The sequence below is a fragment of the Megalops cyprinoides genome, chromosome 21, assembly GCF_013368585.1.
Source record: "Megalops cyprinoides isolate fMegCyp1 chromosome 21, fMegCyp1.pri, whole genome shotgun sequence".
In the NCBI taxonomy this organism is placed as follows: Eukaryota; Metazoa; Chordata; class Actinopteri; order Elopiformes; family Megalopidae; genus Megalops; species Megalops cyprinoides.
Window position 1 is genome coordinate 1,765,676 of NC_050603.1, and position 15,267 is coordinate 1,780,942.

Sequence of the window (15,267 nt, forward strand, 5' to 3'; positions counted from 1 at the left end):
GGACGCTGCTCGACTGGCATGAAAACGCGAAACCGCACTGAAAACATCTCACAGGAAGAACAGGCTGTTTCGTCACGTCCTACCACATCTGATGTCATTTCAAAATTACGTTCATCTTGTCTAAAAGGAGCTGAAAAAACAACTTTTTACAAATAAATATCTTTGTTACGGTTGTCTTGATGCAGTGCACTTCATGCGCTTATTAATCCCATCCCTAACATTTGTGGAGAGAGTCGCTGTGTGCCTGTTACTGGGCCACTATAATAGCAGTTTTAACAGTGCAAGGAACATTTTTTTTCTCGTAATGGGCACGCGGCCGGTTGAATGGTGTTGCAATGGCTGCACATTTGTAGATGGAAGAGAAGATGCTGTAACTGCGTTCGGCCTGAAGCCCCTGCGTGTGAAGAGCAGCCAGAAGAAAGCAGCTGATTGGCTCCCCGCTGTTCTGCCGGTAAAGACTGTACCGCACTTTCCCCCAAGTACTCTTTCCTTAACAAAAGCAGTGGGCGTGATTTGTCGCGGGGGAAACCAGAAGACTTAAGAGGAGTGGGAGTCGAGAGGCAGGGATTAAATAAGCCTGTGCTCTTTTCAGCCGCGTTTCACGGACGCCGGCTGGGGAAAGGGCGCCTCCAGGACCGGAATCAGTCTCGTTAATTGCGCTCCCCAAACCCATGTTGGCGGGCTCCGATTTAGGACTCATCCTCAGGAGACTCTTCGTGTAAATCCATAGCTCCCGGTCCCTCTGTGCCCCCAAACCGTCTTGCATATACATCGTTACACGTCAAGATTACGGGCATGATGCGACAGCGCGTGTCCCCCCCCCACTTTAAAAAGGTCCAAAGTTAACAGAACTGTTAGAACTAAATGGTGTGCTGTGAATATGGAATTTGAGTGTGTCAAACGAGGGGCAAGTGCAAACAGTCGTTCCAATTCTGATCTAGACATTGACTGCAATATATAATTGTATTTTAATTAATACGTGTTTTAAAATTTAATTTGCGTCGTACGTATTGACCATCAAAATATACCTTTCTTGGGTGCTAAATTGTGTCAAATTCTTTCGTAGACTGAGTACAAAAATCTTTCAAATGAGGTGGTTGCTTGTGCAGTTGTGTCTCTGGGATTTGCAGACAAAATTTGTTACATTTTCTGACACCATTCACTAAAGTGTTTCAGGAGGGGAAGGGTTAAATATTTCTTACAGGTTTTGTTCTTAGAAGCTATTTATTCCACTAAGGTAAGAGAAAAAAAACTTTTGAAACCAGCACAGTATTTAAGAAAATGTTCCTGATGCAGCGGTAAATGCCGTGGAGCGTAGCATTTCACCCCGAGTGCTAGGCGCCCTCCTCTGCAAATGGGTACTTTGAAATGCCAACTTTAAATGCACATGCTTCCGTGGCCATCTCTACTTTGATGTGTTTATTTTAAAATGTTTCTTTCTCTCTCACACAAAAGATTACGAGGGAAAATATCACTCATTTGGTCGTAGTGGTCTCGTAATGGGCGTGCTCTGGAGAGGCACCGACCGTGAAGCACGAGGCTGGAGGTGATTTTGTTCTACTTTGCAAACGCCCATTCCACGGTGACACGCGCGAGTTCGGCACACGTGTGCGCTGTTGTCATGGCGCCTCCGTTTTAATCAAAGTGCAGAAAGCATGACGGAAGTTCTCCAGGTTTCTGAACGCATTACCGGATTCTGCAATTTACAAAACACCGAGCAAAGACTGGAAAGTTTAGTTTACACGAAGCCGAGCTGCCTGTCTCCTTCTCCGCGAAATCCTCAGCCTTCGCTCGGGCTGCAAGCCTCTCGTCCCTTCCCCGTATTTCATGTTTGTTCATTACGGTTTTAAAGGTCACCGCTCTTGAGTCCTTCGTTATTAAAACGTTGAAAATCCGTCTTCGAATGTGATTTATCTGTTTAAAAAGCGTTTGATTTGTTATTGCGTCGTTTAATTATATTCCTCCCTCTGAAATTATAAATGTTTTCGTTGGTGCTGAGGGTTGGGCCTGGCTTTGCGAGTGTCCGCGTTGGGGACCGGCGGTGAGCGCTTTATTATGCGGGGGCTGAGTTCATTAATGCCGCAGTGTTTTCCCGCGCCTGCGCCTGTCAGATAAACCTCCCGCAGATGAAGGCCGCCCGCCTTCCGCCCTCATCCCGCGCAGCGCCGAATTGATTCCCGTTATAAAATGACGGTCGTCCTTAATGCACTGACAGCCTTTAAATCCAGAGCCAGTTAGTTGGCGATGGGGAGCCTGTTTAATGCTTATTTACACCCCGTAAAGTCCACGCGGTCTCAGAGATGAAACACCCCGATAGCTACCTTGTCGGAGTGAAAAGCAGTTAAGACTGACACAGAATGTTTGCACTGGGAGATTCTTTAAGATTCCTGTTTAAAAGTGTTGTCATCCGAACCGCAGTACGGTAGGATATTACCCTGTTTGTCATTAATAAAACTGAGAGATAAACGCACAGTGACCCATATCATCGTGCATACCTTCATGTCTAGTTTCTAGGAGCTTTGATGCTGCTTTCTCATTTTCTCTGTGTCAGGAAGCAGCACCGTGGCTGTGCTCACAATGTCTGTAAATGAACCTTTGCTATGCGATGCCGTGGCATGGTGTCAGATGGTGATGCAGCGGTGACTGGCTCGGTGCCCTCTCTCTGGGGCAGAGGCGGGAAGGCAGACCAGCGATCCCAGCACAAAGGTCCCGAAACGCACCGGAGGCCCTGGCTGTGACCTGAAGCAGCAGCATTCCTCCTGAAAGCACAGAGCGCTGTGCTGTTACAGAGCACCAGGCTCACACAGGTGTGCTTTACCTGCGGGCGAGCCTGCCCACCTGCTCCACAGGGTCGAAGTACAGGAACAACCCTCTCTGTTCCAGAACCTTACGGAAAAAAAACAATGTGACCATCAGCATGGCTGGACCCCAGCGCTTCTCAGGAAGGGGGTGACTTGGCTGCGTAAAAGAACATTGGAAACAATGTTGCCCCCAGCCAGTCGCTATATTCATAAAGCATTGTAGCTTTCGGATGGTCAATAATCTGGTATTTAAGTGATTACCTTTGGATGAATGTTTGTATGGTTAATGGTGTGGATTCATAGCTCTTTAGCTCTTTCCCAGTGCTGGAAGCCCCCAGTGTGTGGAATCATACACTGTACATCCAAGCGCTAGCCGGCAGCTACTGTGGTAAATGGTTTGATGTCATACACACATTTTGAGAAGATTACTTTTTGCCGGCTTCGCCATTAATCAGAGCAGTTCCCTGCAAAACAGCCTAATTAAGTTAGCCTAATTAACTTAATTAAGTGTCACGCTCCGTTGGGTTGACTGTGGAAAAGGAGATCCTCAGTCATGGCTTTAATGGCATTTTCCCTGCGTTTCAGCGCCGGAGTAAAAAAACGCTTTTCTCCCACCTGCAGCCAGCAGGATTCGCGGTGCAGATTGTCACCACGCCTGTCTCCTCTCGCTTTAATAGCTGTGGAAAACATTATTGTTTCGAGGGAGGCCCCGAGCTTCAGTCTCGAATGTGTCAAAAACGCTTTGTCGATTTTTGAAAGTGCTTTCATACCTTTATCTCCTGCATGAGAAAGAGGCAATTACGTTTCCTGAGAGCGCGGTCGGTCAGCTGCACGCCCTGAGCCCCGGCTGGTGCGCTGATCATAGGCGCTGTGCGTCCCTGTTCACACCAGTGCTCTTTGGCCGTCTTTTCAAAGGGCCCGGGCTTGGAGCAGAACCGCGGGAAACGCGTCACACGGATCCCAAAGCTGATTACAGAAATAACGTGTGAACTCCGAGTGAAGCATCCAGACGAGAGTCTGCATATGCTGTATAATGTTGAATAATCACTGGTTATTCGTCTGAATAACCCTTCTGTTTTCACCCTGTCTCCTTGCTTGTCAGTGAGGGTCAGTGGGAGGCCCTGCTGGAGACTTCCTGTGGCCCTCAGAGTGCTGGTCTCAAGGTGTGATTTATACTGTAGGGCCATTGCAGTGAAGGTGTTAAGATGCTTTACTTTGGTTCTGGATTGGCCCACATTAACATGCTTTGATGGAGAGGTGCACGAGTTTGCTGAACTCTGCAAAAGGTAGTTCTGCACAGTTAGATTGAAGAAGGCATAGGACAAATTTCACCAAATGTTTTTATATTTCAGCACTGTGCTGCTCTGTCCATATGATGTGTTGTTGCTTTTGTTTTTGTTTTTTTTTTACAAGCATCAAGTCAGTATATGATTTTTGACGTTGTTATTTTACACCGGATGCCGTTTTGTCGTACGGAAGTTTTGTTTGTAATCACTGCATCACACTTTCACGCCACTCAAGCTGTCGGGTCGGCGTGGCGTTAATGAAGACGCCAGAGCCGCCACCAAGAGGAAGCGATCAAGCACTCGGAAGCAGTGCCGCGTAATATTCGCTACAGATGTACTGATTAATTAGCCATCATTCAGAGCCGCTCTGTGCGAAAATGAGGCCTTCAGGCACCTATTTTGACATCGCAGCAGGATTTCCCATAAAGGAAATTAATGCAGCATCTGAGGTCAGACTTAAACAGCCCCGAAGAGAGATCACAAAGGAGACAGAGATTAATCCAGCGCCAGAGCTTTCCAAAGAAAGGGCCATTTACCAATGACCACAAAGGAGATGGAGATTAACCTGGCGCTAAAGTGATCCAGGAGACGGCCATATGTGAATGATCACAAAAGAGATGGAGATTAACCTCGAGTGCTTAACACTAGAGCGGTCCACAGAAACGGCCAGGAACCCTCTGTGAGTCAGTCTGCAGCAGTAGGTGGGTTGGTCTCGGTTCTGAAGATGGAGGAGGCTCCTGAGGGATCAGAGTCTCTGCTCTAACAAGGCCCGGACATTCTGCTGTATGTTAGTCATGGGAGTTCAGTTCCTCCCTGACCCCCCCCACTCCTGCCTGTTCCTCCCTGACCCCCCCACTCCTGCCCGTTCCTCTCTGACCCCCCCACTCCTGCCCATTCCTCCCTGACCCCCCCCCTCCCCCACTCCTGCCCGTTCCTCCCTGACCCCCCCACTCCTGCCCGTTCCTCCCTGACCCCCCCACTCCTGCCTGTTCCTCCCTGACCCCCCCACTCCTGCCTGTTCCTCCCTGACCCCCCCACTCCTGCCTGTTCCTCCCTGACCCCCCCCCCCCACTCCTGCCCGTTCCTCCCTGACCCCCCCACTCCTGCCCATGTGCCGGCTCCTGCCCAGCTCATTACCAGATCTCTGCGGGGTCCGCGTCTCCTCGTGTGAGGCAGACGCATCGTCAGCGCGGCCTCCGTGAGGTGTACAGGAGACGGGTTCCCGCGTGGGCCGGAGGGACCGGGGCCGGGACGCGGTGGGAGGACCGGGTGTGTCGGACAGCCCGCTCGGCGGTGTGACGTCAGAAAGCCCGCTGAACACAGCGCTGGTCCCGTAGGCCCGTCTCTCACTGCTCTGACGCCCCGGCGCCAGACATCTGGATGAACAGCGGGAATTTTGTCCATTATACCAAGGACGAGCTCTTTAACTTCGCCTTGTGCTCACTCTCGTTGCCATAGTGACAGCTTCCGCTGTTTGTGGGGGTTTTTTTTTTTCATATTTGAGTAGACTGCGATGCTGTAGGCCTGGGTGGCTGTAGGCCAGGGGCTTCCGGCTTTCCTCAAACCGCTAATACTCTGAACCGCAACAGCAGTAAAAAACCTCAGCCACAAACTGCCAGAGTCTGCCCTCCCTGCTGAGGACTGAGAGAGTCTGAGTCCAGCAGGGCATGAGAGGGTTTTAAACGAGCCTGTGGACTGCAGGAGTAAAAGTTGTGATGATACTTAAAGGGAGCAGAGTGTTTGCGGGTCAGGTGTTGTTAATAGCCTCGGTCTGGCTTATCAGTGACCGCAGAGGTGACATTGCATTTGGAAGGAGGCTGATTCTCAGCTGTCAGGGCCTTTAGCTAACGGAGATGCTGCTGTGTGCGTGACGTCCATTTGACGGGTAAAGGCTGGGCTTTCTTCTCTCTCTCTGCTGCTCTTTGTCCCCAGCAATGATACGCCTTCAGATAAAGAGTTAGCTGAATTTTCTGTGCTTCAGTTAATAAATGTTGAGTTACCCCGGGAAAAGACAAATAGGAGTGTGTCTGAACATTTGTTTGGTTGGTTTGTTTGTTTTTAGGATATGCCTTTTTCTGGCACACAGGAGCGAGAATCCTGGCATGCTTATGGGAGGCATGTGTGGGCTGTGTGTGTGTTATGATTGGACCAGAGCCCCGTATGAAACACAACACCCAGAGAGTCTGCAGGGGAGGGGCTGTTCTGAGGACACACCTCCTTTGCGTAGGGGACTGCGTCTCATTGGTCCAGTGAATCACACAGATGGGCGGGACAGCAGATGATGTAGCGTTGCAAAGACTTCATGTGCTGTACTCTGTTCAGGGCTGTGTCTGTGTGCGTGCGTGTGTGCGTGTGTGTGTGTGTGTGGGTCTGTGTGTGTGTGGGTCTGTGTGTGTGGGTCTGTGTGTGTGGGGGTCTGTGTGTGTGTGTGTGTGTGTGTTTGTGTGTGTGGGGGGGGGGGGTCTGTGTGTGTGTGTGTGTGTCTGTGGGTCTGTGTGTGTCTGTCTGTGTGTGTGTGTGCGCGCATGTGTGTGTGGGTCTGTGTGTGGGTCTGTGTGTGTGTGGGTCTGTGTGTGTGGGGGTCTGTGTGTGTGTGTGTGTGTGTTTGTGTGTGTGTGTGGGGGGGGGGGGGGTCTGTGTGTGTGTCTGTGGGTCTGTGTGTGTGTGTCTGTGTGTGTGTGTGCGCATGTCTGTGTGGGTCTGTGTGTGTGTGTGTGTGTGTGTGTGCGCGCGTGTGTGTGCGCGTGTGTGTGTGTGGGTCTGTGTGTGTGTGTGTGTGTGTGTGTGTGTGCGCGCGTGTGTGTGTGCGCGCGTGTGTGTGTGGGTCTGTGTGTGTGTGTGTGTGGGTCTGTGTGTGTGTGTGTGTGTGTGGGTGTGTGTGTGTGTGTGTGTGTGTGGGTGTGTGTTTGTCAGTCCACTTTTGCAGCACAGGGAATGCTCTTCTTGGGATATCCACCTTGCTCTTAGATTCTCAAATATGAATATTCCACCTATACCAGCACCATCTCTACCTCAGTCACTGAGTACAGTGCTCTAACTAAATGGCCAGTTTGTTAATAAAACCTTTATGAATGTGTTTTGTTTTTAGTAATCCACGTTGTGTGATTAATACAGATTCATACGCAGACTCGGATTCCCGGAGTCGAGTGTCGGTGTTTTGCAAACTTTACTTACGCTTGACTCATTTTTATATTCACGTCAATTAAAGTGAAATAGGTGTGAAGGCTCTTTTCTGCGCAGGTAGCTGTTCGGAGCTTGTGCGTCTGCTCTTATCGAGGCCTGATAGAAGGGCCTGCATGTGCGTTTCTACCACTGATTTAATTAAGTGTCTCCTGGTAAGTTCACCCCAGTATCTGTCACGCCTCACTAAATGGGAAGCCGCTCTCGGAGAGCGAGATTAATGAATGCCCTTTGTAATAAATGCGGTAGGAATCGCAAATATGCGCAGTCATCAGGTTTAATTGTGCTGTCTGGTGACTCGCGTGGCTCTGTGGTGGAGCAGGGGGACAGGGGGGCGGGGGAGGGGTGGCGGGGTGCTTAAATGTAGCGAGTAACACACAGTCTGACTGGCTTAATGAACCGAGAGTTACGACCTGATGCAGCTCTGTAATTTCCTGAGTGACAGCAAGAACGGTAAATCATGGACACGCACACACTCTCACACACCCACACACACCCACACACACACCCACATAGACATGCACGCACTTACAAACACACACACACACACACACACACACACACACACACACACGCACACATAGCTGGGATGGGTCCTCTGGTACTGTAGATATTTGTTATTCATTTTCAGCAACAGTGTTGTCAGTATGGAGGGAAGCAGTTTCAGGTCATTTTGAAGGTTTGGCTTATTTGTTATCTTTTTTTCCTCATGCTCTACTTGTGCCTCCCCCCCCATAAAACTCCCAAATCCAGTGTGTTCACTATGCGAAATGAGCATAGAGCAATGCTAGCAACCCCCACCCCCAAGAAACACATACATGCACAGACACACACACGTACACACTGGCCTGAGTAAATACAGTGAACCTATATAACACGATAAGAACACAACTCATACTAATTAGCGGCTAATTCTTATTGGACTGTGCCGGCTTGATAAAGGATGCTAAAGCTTATTTAAATGAAGTTTTAATTGTTTTAACGGCTCTGGTTTTAATCCCAGTTTGTGAGGTGGATAAGGTGCGCTGAGTTGGGGGCAGTTGTGGGGGGAAGGGGGGGGGTGCTGTGGTCCTCCTCAGGGTGACTGGCGTTGATGTGCGCAGCAGGGATTGGCTGTGGAGCGCAGCGTCGCACTCAACGGGCCTCTGCTGCCCCCTACGTCTCCTTTCCAGCATTGCAGTCTGCAGACGCACACATCCATTTCCCCTCTTTTCAAAATCGAAACGCAATTAGAATAAAAATGTGTCATTTCATTACCACACATGTGCCTGTGACTGCCAGCGGCCTCGGGGGAGCAGACACTGTATTCCGAAAGCGGGGAGGTGGGGGGGGGGGGGGCGTCTGGTGTCTGTTCCCCCGCAAGGAGGAGAGTGAAGCGATGGAGATATCCCACAAAGCCAAGCCCTGTCAGCTCCTCCGGCCCCCCCCCTCCCTCCCCAGGGTTATGGGTTTGTGGCGGGATGGGGGGAGGGGGGAATTTTCCTGATGGCTGCCACAGAATACTTCACAGAGCAAATGTCAGTCTGTCAGGGGCTGTCTGGGAAAGAATGATCCGGAATCCGAGACGCTCCCTCCGCCACCAGGGAAAAAGAGGGAGGGGAGCAGAAAAGCGAAAAAAGTGGCACAGTAGCGCCAGGGCTGTGTTTACTGGCCCGGGGCTCGAGGGGCTTCAAACCAGCAACCTCCTGTCCAGGAGACCAGTGTGTCAGGCAGGGGTAGCTGCGATCTGCAGAGTGGCATTTCCTGAGCTTCTCAGACTCTGAGCTACAGCATTTTATTCCATTTCAGAGTTAGTGAAAAAGCAGGCCGGTGTTTGTGCAGGTACGTTTAAAAGACGGGCTGCTGGGGAGGTTTCATTAGCGTCTGGGAGTGGGGGGATGAGAGTGGTGCATGTGGGCTGTAACGGCCGGCGGTCTGTGAGCACTGAGGTCCCCACATGCTGCTGTCCGCCAGGGAAAATAACCGCAGCATGGAAACAGATGAAGCTTACATTTGTTTTCCTTCCTTCTCCTCCTGTCTATATCCACCATGTCTCCCTATCTCCCTCTCTCTCTCTCTCTCTCCCCGTCTCTCTCTCTCTCTCTCTCCCATCATCTCTCTCCCTCTCCCTCTCCCTCTCCCTCTCTCTCTCTCTCTCTCTCTCTCTCTCTCTCTCTCTCTCCCTCCCATCATCTCTCTCCCTGTCTCTCTCTCTCTCCCATCATCTCTCTCCCTCTCCCTCTCTCTCTCTCTCTCTCTCTCTCTCTCTCTCTCTCCTTCTCCCCTTGCTCTCTCCATCCCTCCCTCTCTATCTTCCTTTCTCTCTCCTGTAGATGTGAATTAAGCGGTTTCTGTTGTGGTAAACTCAATGGTAACTATGCAGTAGGAAGTGGAAGCAGTTTTTGGAAGCGCGTCATACTTCAGGCAGGAAACGGGCCGTCTGCCCTGCTTCCTGCTTCCTGTGCCGACGACGCCGACCCGCGATCGCATCACTGAGGCCCGGGGGTCTGGTGCCACAGGCCGTAAATTTGGAGGGGAGCGGCAGCGCTGTCGGGGTTTATGGGATTGTTAGCATGCGGCGGGCCCGCCCTGGCTCTTCTCTCCCATTTAAGAGCTGACTGGTCCCGCTGTAACGTATAGCAGCACAGGTAATTGGAAAATTGGCAGGCTTGTCAGGGAGATTTGGTGGATGGGACAGGGAGCCGGGCGGGCGGTGTGTGGGGGGTGTCACTGCTGCTGGATTTACGGCCGGACTGGTCATGGCTGCGTGGGGGGGCTTGGGGGTGAGAGGATGCTCATCAAAATCTGTTTGGACAAGGTTCCCGTGAGTGAAAGCATAATGAATGGGTACAGACACGGAGCGCTGTTATGCTGTGTGATGTTTAGACCTGTCTGGGGGGGGGGTTTGCCGGCTCGCAGATGTAGACCTTTACCTGGGGGTCTGAGCTGACAATCACGCGCAGGTGGAGACGTGTTCATTAACCCACAGGGGAGGATATGACTGGAGTCTCGGCCCGACGCGCGGCCCGCGGGCAGACTGGAGTCTCGGCCCGACGCGCGGCCCGCGGGCAGACTGGAGTCTCGGCCCGACGCGCGGCCCGCGGGCAGACTGGAGTCTCGGCCCGACGCGCGGCCCACGGGCAGCCTGGAGGTTCGGCCCGACGCGCAGCCCGCAGCCTGCGTACACAGCCAGAGCCATGTTTTATACAGGCGTGTTGGTGATTCACAGTTTAATAGCTTGTCTCTGATTCAGGTGAGCGAGTTGGACTAGCAAACGGAAAATGGGGGAATTCCTTGGCAGTACGTTTGGTGTTGGGCCTTTCAGAGCGCAGCATCACACACATACTGATGCATGATACATGATGCAGGGATTTCTGAAATGTTCTTTCTTCTTTTCATTACAACGTGACGACTGTTTTTCAGGACGAGGAAGAAGGACGCGAAGAAGAGGAGGAGTCCGTGAAAGAGGAGGCGGCGGAGCAGGAGATCCCGAACTGAACAGATTTTCCCGCCATCGGATACTTTTTGTGAACCCACGTGGAGTCGGTGATATCATCTCCGTCTGAGGCCGGTTATTGGGCGCTGTTATCTCATGCCCCCCAGCTTCATCTGAAAGGTAACATAAGTGGCGATTGTCGTTATTATAATATCATCGGATATGTGACCACCTTATCGTCTCACATTAGTAGTCACTTTAACTAGCATGTGAAGTGTCCGGACACCGATTACGCGTTCGAAATGGGAGAATGGCGAAACGGATTTTCTGATTGAGGTGCTTCCTGTGTGATCTCCACGGCAGAGAGACTATGCATTACAGAGCCGATGTTTACTTCTGCACTGTATGGTGGCAGGCGTATAAATATAGAAATATATTTTTTTTCTCAAAGTAAATACGGCGATGGTAACATTGTCCTCCTGAACAGAGTTACAAAGAAATCATTTCAAGGATCCGAAGATTGTTCTGTGACCGTTAAATCCATGGAAGGCGTATCTTAATTCACCTTTATTGGGCCATCTACAAAATTTATGCTTTGTGTGGCCAACCAAACACTCTCCCTGTGTTTAACCATTCCAATACTCAGTACACTTTTCCCAGGGAACTCTGAATGAATTTAAATGATTCCAGTAACATATGGTAGGTCACTACCGTAAGATGGAGTACAGACTGCTTTCAGAGAACAGCCCTAGATGGCTTTGGATAGTGCCTGCTTTTGAGACGGTGATCTGCTCTGATGCATCACTGTTCCAGAAAGTGCTTTTTTCTTATTTTTGTTTTTTTTTCCTTTTTCTTTTAAATTTTTTTTTTTTGCATTTATGGTCCAAACTTAGTAGAGTGCCTCACGCTGACCTTTGAAAAGACTCTTCCAACCAGCTCTTCAAGAGTTTTTTCCTTCTTTTACATCAGCTTAGTAATGGAACACTGAACCACAAAGATGATCTTTTTTCCTTCGAGAGGAGAGAACACTAAAGCCCGATCTGTGACGGAGAGCCGAGTACCACACGAGTCAGTATTTAGATCTTTTCTAAATGGTATATTGCTAATAAACTCTATAGTTGTGAAAGCCTGTCTGTGTTGCTTCTTCTGCTGTTTTGCTGTTATTCTGTGTGAGATTGTGTCTGGAGAGAGGGGTGTGTTGAATTAACCCATTCCGGTTCAGCAACTGAACATGTCTCTTTTTATGTTTTTTTTATGAAAGACAGTATATTAAAAGCACATCGTTGCATAAAAGGCATCTTTGCACACGCATACTTGATCACACTGTGCAGTACTGGATCAGGCTTGGATACTGTCCATCCACATTTCCACATATGGATCAATTGCTTTCACATCCTGACAAAAGGTGTGTTGTACTCCCCCCATCTCTATATAAAGACATACCTGCCACATTCTTATATGAGTATACACATTCATATTGGGGCGGTTGGCTCAGGTTGTTGAAAGCCTGCATTAGCGTGCTGCTGTGGGGTTATGGGACTGGCCTCACAGCCTGCTGGCTGCCAGGTTTTGTGCTGTTATGCCCTTCAGCTTTAGAATATGCAGTATGCTCATCTTTGAAAAGTAAGCTACGTAATCACCTTGGATACAGGGCATCGCTCGAACCCAATGAATGTGCAGAACATTACTGTTATGTAAGAAAAAGTGAATTATTGTTTATTATTCTGCTAATGGGCTAGAGCTCGAGAACCTGAGGTCATCCTGGCATTTGGGACATGGAGGGTGTCCTGTGTGACCCGGGCTAATCTCGGTCGGTCAGAGTTATTCGCTGACGCGTTTCCACCGGCGGCAGGGAGAGGCGAACACGCAGCCTGAAAGCGTGGGTCACGGCCGGATCTCGTTTTTGCTTTCCTCCGTTCTGATGCAAACCCATCAGGAGGCCTGATTCCGTGGTGTTTCGGAGGGGGCCGTCATTTTGCCCCCGTTTCGGAGGTCACCGGGGAAATCTGTGGAGCTGTGAAAACCGCTGTGTGAGGAGGGCGGAGTCTCCGCACCGGCAGGGGTTTGTCTCACGGCCCCCATGCCGGCGGGGGCTTGTCTCGCGGCCCCTGCGGCTATACTCCCAGCACGCGCTCTGTGGCAAATGTCGTTAAGCTCATTATAACGAGGATCCGCGCGGTAACACCCGCCTTCGCATGATTGGCCGCTCGCCTCCTGCCTCTCAGCTCCGCCCCCTCCTGCATGCCAAACAGCCGCTAATGATGCGGAAAGCGCCTTGCCGAGGCTGCGACCGCAGGCGCTGCGATCAGCGGGCACCGCTGGGCGAGAGCCGTGTGTGCGACACGCGGCCAAACCGCCCGTGCTCGGCTTATCATCTCTTTGTCGTGCACTTCTTTGAGTCTCCTTTTGATGTAGGCAAAGTGATAGGATGGCAAAATGGGGTTTTTTCTCCATGTAAAAATGATATTCGTGTGTTAAATATTAGTGTTTCATTTCGTTTGTAGGTGATGTACAGCACCTCAGGTGTTCACTATAGTCTAGAGCAGTCCCATCATCCAGGTGAATAATGACAGTGTGTTTGTTTTCCCTTGTAAGTGTTGTGTCGTGTTTTCGTATCACACAGCCCTGTCTAGGTTGCATTGCATTTTGGCTGAAGTAATTCAGGTTAAGCGCCTTGCTCATTTGCACACCAGCTGTGACTTGCACGGGATTTGACCAACACCCCTTTCTGCTGTCCCTGCTCCCCTGCAGCATGCGGTGCTCCGAGCTGACGGGCGGGAATGCGTAGCGATTCCTGCCTTCAGGTGGTCAGGTAGCTGAAGCGAAGGTGAGGTTTGCTGAAACTGCCTCTCTGTAGTTCTGACTTATCTGACAGTGCAAGAGAGCCTCCAGCAGCATGTCCGTCACCCTCTCCTCTGTTACACAATATCTCAAAGCTTCAGATAAAGAAGAGTTCATTATGTTTCAGACAAAGATAATAATAATAATGAGCACAACAAAAACTATCACATGAGCTGTAGCAGCAGCAATGCTGATTTCAGTACCACAGCTACTAATACTAATTATGTAAATGCTAGCGCTAATTTGAATACCACGGCTACTACTAATAATATAAATGCTAATTCTGGTTTGAATATCACCACTACTACTAATAATATAAATGCTAATGCTGATTTGATTACTATGGGTACTACTAGTTATTAAGTAAAATGCACTGTTTTCACATTTAGAACCTGCTGGATCACAATCGCTGCAATTTTCCGTTTCAGTGGTTTTAAATTCTGAAACCCTCGGCCTCCCTCGTTGGCTGCAGTGGCACTTTCTTTGCTCATGATTGTGTTCTTAGCCAGCAGAAATGCCCAGCATAGCTGTGCAGCCTCACCAAATACCATATTCTCGTCGGCTCCTGGTCATCTGGCGAACCCGTTTTAATTGCTGCTGGAGACTGGCGGAGTACTGCATTTCAGCAGTGTTTCAGGTTGACCTTTTCACAGCTAACCTCCCACTTCTCAAAACACTGAGCACCTTCTGCTCTTAAGAGCAGCATTCTGCCATTGCTAATCTCTGTCCTCCATCTCAAACCTCTGTCTCGCCCTGAAAAGTCAGTCATTAAGGACCGTGGCCCCCCCAAAAAACACCCCGCCGCCTCTTCAGTCTCTCCCTTTGAGTAACTGCATCAGGAGAAGTTAAAAAATAATATCAATAAAAACATTCTCCCCCACCTGCTGCTGGTATGAGGCATTCAACAGGATTTCATACAGAGGAGATGAAGTTTAATTAACTATTTTAAGCACCAGGTAAATCCGAAACATCCTCTACTTTTGTGTTTTTTAATCCCACGCTTTAATGGAAAAAAAGATTAGTCAGTGTTACAATCATGATTTCGGAGCTGGAGACAGAACACATTAACCCAAAACACGGTGTACCGGTGTTACTATGGTTACGATGACGCTATGCAGCACAGAGTTTCACATTCTTTCTGTTGAACTGCCATTTAGTACAGCCACTCAGAACCAACAGGCTACGAACCCTGGCATGTAACAATTTGTATCATGTATACAGTTCCTGTGTGAAATAAAGGATTTCATCAAACTTTCATAGGACAGTTTACCAAATGACAGCAGTGACATCGGCAACAGCCCTGCATCCCTACCTAGGTAACAGGAGGAGAAGCCTAGGCTTTCAGCACCCTCGGTTACGGTCAGATTTATGCACACATAAAAAAGTAAGTGCTCTGCAAGGCCTTACAGATATACTGTACTGATGGTCTTCCTATCACTGCTTTATGGCCAGTGTAATTCATGTGGACAGTGCCCAGCTTTACCGAGCACTCGTGGCCCTGGAGTTTGGTGTGTGTGTGTGAAAGAGAGGGTGGGGGGGTTGGGCATAAACGGTCAGTTTATATTCTAACTGAATCAGTGACTGGTCAGCTTGAGGGTCATTAAATGTGTTTGCTGTGATGTCATTGTCCTAGTTATCCTATTGGGTCATGAGGGATTGCAGTTGCCATTTTCCCCCGAAAATGATGTAATCAGTGCTTAATGTCATGAAAACGAGGTTGTGTGTCTCTCATCGTGTAATGTTA

The 15,267-nt window shown here is 49.6% G+C and overlaps 1 protein-coding gene across 2 annotated transcripts in view; it reads left to right on the forward strand.

Moving 5' to 3' along the window:
• The window catches only part of phf14 (PHD finger protein 14), a 51,191-nt gene extending 40,047 nt beyond the window's left edge, over positions 1-11,144 (forward strand). For both annotated transcript variants that reach the window (XM_036515721.1, XM_036515722.1), the window contains exon 18: positions 10,670-11,144. In XM_036515721.1, coding sequence (XP_036371614.1) covers positions 10,670-10,744 — 75 coding nt within the window. In that variant the 3' untranslated portion in view covers positions 10,745-11,144. The remainder of the gene's footprint in view (positions 1-10,669) is intronic.
• The last annotated feature ends 4,123 nt before the right edge of the window (positions 11,145-15,267 follow it).